The following is a 5,614-nucleotide window of genomic DNA, read 5'->3' as shown; positions in this document are numbered from 1 at the left end:
ATTTGTCTTCATGCTTCATTCTGTTTCAGATCCACCAAGTATCACAACAGCAGTAAACTAAGGTAGGGGAGACAATTAGCATTCGTACAAGTTAGAGCCTTGAGGAACTCTTCTGGAAAGGTGGCAAATTGCGGTATTGACATTGGCTGCAGAGCAAATGATCACAAGCCTACCCATAGGGATCTTCATATAACATACTTCATCCAATTCATGAGGAGAGATATAAACATATTTCAACACAATGTACATCTTCAGAGTATAAACATATTTCAACACAATGTATATCTTCAGCGTATAAACATATTTCATAAGGAGAGATATAAACATATTTCAACACAATGCATATCTTCTTAGTGGATACAGTCCGTCAAATAACGGCCTTCCACACAGAAGCATACATACTTGTGTACTTCTAGGTTCAATAGTAGCAAGAAACCCAAAAGGCTATGCATGCATCCCACACTCATTCTCATCTTACTCAAACCTTTGCTTTGGCATCTCCCGTTGCGGCATGAATCCTTGATCCTAGTAGTGAGCTTTACATCAAGTCATAGACATTGAGAATGTGAAGGTAGGATCAAGAAGTGTAGCATTAAAGCTGCAAATTTTGAGTCACAAGGATGCCTGCTTGTGTAATACAAGACAGTGTATGAGATCTGTTTGCGAGATGAACCCATCCACCAGTGATGAGCTTTACATCAAGTCACATACCCTCATAATATAGTGTGGACCAAGGGTAGCCTCATGAAGGTATATAACCCTTTACAACTCATCAGGGGAGTGCAAGGTGTTGTGGATGGGCCTCATCTTGCAAACTCACAATAGACATTCTTGGGACTCAAAAGCTTTAATAGCGATAAAAATGATTTCTCGCAGTAATCACAGGAGACATCTCTTGCTCTACTCAAATTTCGGCCTCAACATCATGTTGAGTTGAGGTATGTATCCTTCCTCCTTCATTTGGATTGTCAGCCTCTGTAAATTTGCATAAATCTCATTCCCTTGTGGATGGGTTTCATCTCCTACCCTGAACTCATGCATTTTCTCGCTAACCTCAATCCAAGACCCCCCAGGCTTCTTCCATGCCCCAGTAGATTTTTTCATCTCTTGTATTTTACTTGCTTCCTCCCACAAGTAGGCTTCAGTGTAGATACATGACAGGAGAACATAAGCAGTGGTAAAGTTGGGATCTGACAGGACAACTTGCTCAAAACATCTTCTTCCTAGCTCAATATTACCATAGGTTTTGCAGGCTGCCAACAATGATGTCCATGCAACAAGATCTGGAGTGGCAGACATGGACAGCAGGAACTCTTCAGCCTCAAGCAAAGATCCTGAGCGGCAAAAAAGATCAACCATGCCATTGAGGTGCTCATTACCTGGTATGATACCAAATTCTTCCGTCATAGATTTGAAAAACAAATTACCATCCTTAACTTGACCTACAAGACTGCACGCACCAAGAATGCTGGTATAAGTCCTCCCCTCTGGCTTCATGCCTTGTTTTTGCACTTCCTCAAGACAATGTACGGCCAGCCTGTACTTGCCATGCCGAGCATATCCTGCAATCATTGTATTCCATGAGACCATATTTCGAGTTGGCAATTCATCAAACACTTTGCATGCTGCATCCAGTCTCCCACATCTGGCATACATATCAACAAGGGCGGTCCCCACAACCATATCTGATCCAAGCCCACTTCTAAGGATCTGATCATGTACTTGCTTGCCAAGCTCTAAGGCTCCTATAATGCCACATGCTTTTAAGATGCACAAAAATGAGACCTTGTCTGCCTTGATGCCCTCATATTGCATTTTTCCAAAAAGTTCAAGTACAAGAATGCCATGCTCATGCAGGGTGCACCCTGCAATCATGGCATTCCATGAAACTATACTTCTATTTGCTGACTTCTCAAAAACTTTATGGGCTTCCTCTAGGCTCCCGCATTTAGCATACATGTCAATTAGCCCACTCACAATAACATCATCTGATTCAAGTCCCCTTGCAATAATTTGGCCATGTACCAGCCTACCCTGCCTTATGGCTATTGTGCTACCACATACTTTCAAGATGCATGATAAAGTGACCTTGTTTGGTCCTATGCCCTCCTCCTGCATTTCCTTGAAAACACTGAAAGCAGAAAGCCTTTGTCCATGCCGAGCGTATCCAGATATCATTGCAGCCCATGAAACATCGTCTCGATCTTGCAGTTCATCAAAAATTTTGCGTGCCTCCTGTAGATTCCCACATTTGGCATACATGTCAACTAGGGTGCTTCCAACAGCCTCATCTGATTCAAACCCACTTTGGATGATCGCTCTATGTATAAGTCTGCCCTGCTCTGTGGCTCTGATGCTGCCACATGCTTTTAACATGAGCAAGAATGTCACCATATCTGCCTTTATGCCATCCTGCTGCATTTCTTCTAAAAGCTTGATTGCAAAAACACCCTGCTCCCGCTGGATATACCCTGCAATTATGGCATTCCATGACACTACATTCCGATTTTTTAATCGACCAAACACTTCACGTGCATCTTCTAGGCTTCCCCATTTGGCATAGAGGTCCACGAGGGTGCTCCCAATAACGACATCTTTTTCGAATCCATTTATAATCAGCTGGTCATGTATGCAATTCACCTGTCTTATGGCCCCTATGCTGCCACAGGCTTTCAAAACGCATGAAAATATAAAACTGTCAGGCTTTATCTTATCCTTTTGCATTTTCTCAAAAAGTTCAAGAGAGACAAGACTTTGTCCACTCTGAACATACCCTGCGATCAAAGCTCCCCATGACACTACATTCCGAAGTAGCAGATTATTGAATACATTGTGTGCCTCCTGTATGCTCCCGCATTTGCCATACATGTCAATAAGGCTGCTCCCAATAACAACCTTAGATTCAAGTCCAGTGTACATAATCCAACTATGTATCAGCCTACCCTGTTCAATGGCTCCTATGCTGCTACAAGCTTTCAAGGTGCACAAAAAAAGGACTTTGTCTGGCCTAAGCCCTTGCTGCTGCATTTTCTCAAAAAGTTCAAGAGCAACAAAACCTTGTCCATGCCGAGCATACCCTTCAATCATTGCTCCCCATAAAATAACGTTCCGATTTGACACTTTGTCAAAGACCATGCGTGCTTCGTTCAGGCTCCCACATTTGACATACATAGCCACAAGGCTGCTCCCAAGGACTACATCTGACTCAAGTCCATTTCTGATGATCTGACAATGTATGAGCTGGCCCTGCCCTAAATTTCCAATGCTACCACATGCTTTCAAGATGGATGACAAAATGAATTTGCCTGGCTTTATGTTCTGCTTTAGCATTTTATGGAACAACTGAATAGCCCGCTCACTTTTTCCTAGCATACAATGTGCTGAAATGATTGCTTGCCACGTATATGCACTCGGCTTTGAAATCCTACAAAATACTAAGTTTGCTTCTAATAGGCTCCCGCATAAAGCAAATAGGCGTATAAGCCAGTCTCCATAATAGGCAAGTCCACTGCTGACCATTAAAGAATGCAACCGCCTGCCTGCTTCCATATCCTTCCTTTCAGTGCATTCCTGGAGAATACAATAGATGATGTCCCGTGATAAAGGCATCCCTTGCTGCTGCATAAGCTCCATCGATTGAAGTGTGTCACCGAACCATTCCATTGAACGAACTTCAGTCACAGCCTGGGAAGATCCAGCTACCCTAGCAATACAAACAACCACTACAGAATTGATTTCTTTTGAAAGAAGAACATACTCCCTGTCCCGATGGAACTTGGCACATTGGTGACTACATTGGCTGAACCCAACTTTGAGCAAACGCAGGGACAAACCTGGGATGCTTGCTACCCCAGCTTGCAAGACACATTGCGGCGCTAACGACACCCTCTTCAAGCCTTGTAAATTATAACACGAGTTTGTTCCCTAACCGCCCTTTAGACTCCACACCGGAACATAAAAGGCAATCTGACCTTACAAACATCAAGTAAATTTCCTTAAGTAAAGCTATATTTATCAACCAATGCTATTAATAGTCGATGAGAAGGAGCTACGGAGAGAAGCTCCAAGCAACCCATGCACGAGAAAGCAAAAGAGAAAATGCAGAGTCACCTCATGGGACGCATAGTCCGACAATTCCATGATAGAATCACGCCAAAGCGTTTTCAGGTGGCCGTCCAGTAAGGCTGTAGTGAAAGCTGGACTCATTTTTGAACAACTTATAGAGGGAAGAAGAAAACTGCAGTACTTGGATGGTAGCAAGAGCACTCGTTGTTTGATTGCCAACAGCGTTTACACCAAGCTGGTACAAGCCCCTCAATTCAAGCCCCCCTGGCATCTCAAGGCTTTAGAACAGGTTCCCATGAAAGGGCCAGCCCACAGCATATATGCTACCTTTGTAGTTACACTCTAGCAACGAGTAGCCTGACCCGTCTACGACGGGTTGGAGACCCGCTTTGCAGGGTCTCAAGGTGGGATCCTTACTTTCAAAAGATAAATTTTGAAGTTTGATGACCCCTTCCAACACTAGAACCGCTTGGCTTGGCTCACTGAGTCTAGGATTACTCCTTAGGGTATTGTTGTAATGCCCACAGCATATATGCTACCTTTGTAGTTACACTCTAGCAATGCAAGGCAACGGTTCCCACCAAAGGCACGTGTGTACGGTAGCGTAAACATTCTTCTCCAAAATGGAGCCCACTTAGCACTTGGCAGCCAATCGGGAAAGAAACGGAGGGCTTAGCCCCGCTTTGCCCACTTGGAGAGCAAGTTTTCCCGAGTCTAACCGAGCATACATATGTTGAAAACTATCAGCTTATTTTTGTCAGGGAAAACCGAGGGAACAAAGCAAGCGTAGGCCTTTTGTGGTGGCATTTTGCAGCAAAAATGTTGTTGCAGGAACCTGCTCTTATCTTGGTCACCTAGTATGGGGGCGCTCTTGGAACTTTCAATGCAGGGCTTTATCTTGGTCACCTCGTATGGGTGCGCTACTACTGCATTTTCAACTTGCACAAAAGACTATATCAAGGCAGCGGGAACCTGCTCTTATCTTGGTCACCCAGTATGGGGGCGCTCTTGGCACTTTCAACACAAGGCTTTCTCTTGGTCACCTCGTATGGGTGCGCTACTACTGGCATTTTCAACTTGCACTACAATGCACAAAAGACTATATCAAGGCAACCAACTGTATTGAGAAAGAAGATTCCACTATGTTATTTGCACAAGTGAGCTTGAAATTGAATAGTGAAACTAAGATTAGATTCTGTGTTGGATATTTGGAAAGCAATTTGCACTCTACATAGAACACTTTGCGTTTAGCACATAACCACACATTTGTGTGGGTGAGAGTTGGCACACTTCCTCTCCAAAAACAATAAGACATTTCAACATAACATTCGACGTGCCTTTCACAGACTGTTCAACAAGGTCAATTTGAACATATAGTAGAGCTTTTACCTGTAAAACGACTTAAGATGCACGATAAATTTTAAACTTGAAAAACGAAGGGCGTAGCATGCTCAGGCGGCTTAGATTGATGGCTTATTATGTGCATATGGAAGAAGAGACAACGTCGTGGTGTACGATGGGTTCAACTCTCATAGTTTCGCCCACAAAA

General features: G+C 43.6%; 1 protein-coding gene across 2 annotated transcripts; it reads right to left on the bottom strand.

Moving 5' to 3' along the window:
- Positions 1–318: 318 nt before the first annotated feature.
- On the bottom strand, positions 319–4,341 carry LOC147891224 (pentatricopeptide repeat-containing protein At5g27110-like). Of its 2 annotated transcripts, XM_087390036.1 has the most exons (4): positions 4,111–4,341; positions 3,834–3,966; positions 1,461–3,703; positions 319–1,379 (listed from the first exon to the last, which is right to left on the bottom strand). In XM_087390036.1, the coding sequence occupies exons 2-4, from the start codon at positions 3,866–3,868 to the stop codon at positions 901–903; spliced, it is 2,757 nt and encodes a 918-aa protein (XP_087246162.1). In that variant the 5' UTR covers positions 3,869–3,966; positions 4,111–4,341; the 3' UTR covers positions 319–900. The 2 variants fall into 2 exon arrangements, with proteins under 2 accessions (XP_087246162.1, XP_087246161.1); XM_087390035.1 differs by having other exon boundaries at positions 319–3,703.
- Positions 4,342–5,614: the final 1,273 nt, after the last annotated feature.

Source organism: Dipteris shenzhenensis, chromosome 18 (assembly GCF_047967505.1).
Source record: "Dipteris shenzhenensis isolate YYH24624 ecotype China chromosome 18, Dip_SZ_1.0, whole genome shotgun sequence".
Classification (NCBI taxonomy): domain Eukaryota; kingdom Viridiplantae; phylum Streptophyta; class Polypodiopsida; order Gleicheniales; family Dipteridaceae; genus Dipteris; species Dipteris shenzhenensis.
Note: the sequence above shows the minus strand (reverse complement) of the source record. Positions and strands in the feature narration are given on the sequence as shown.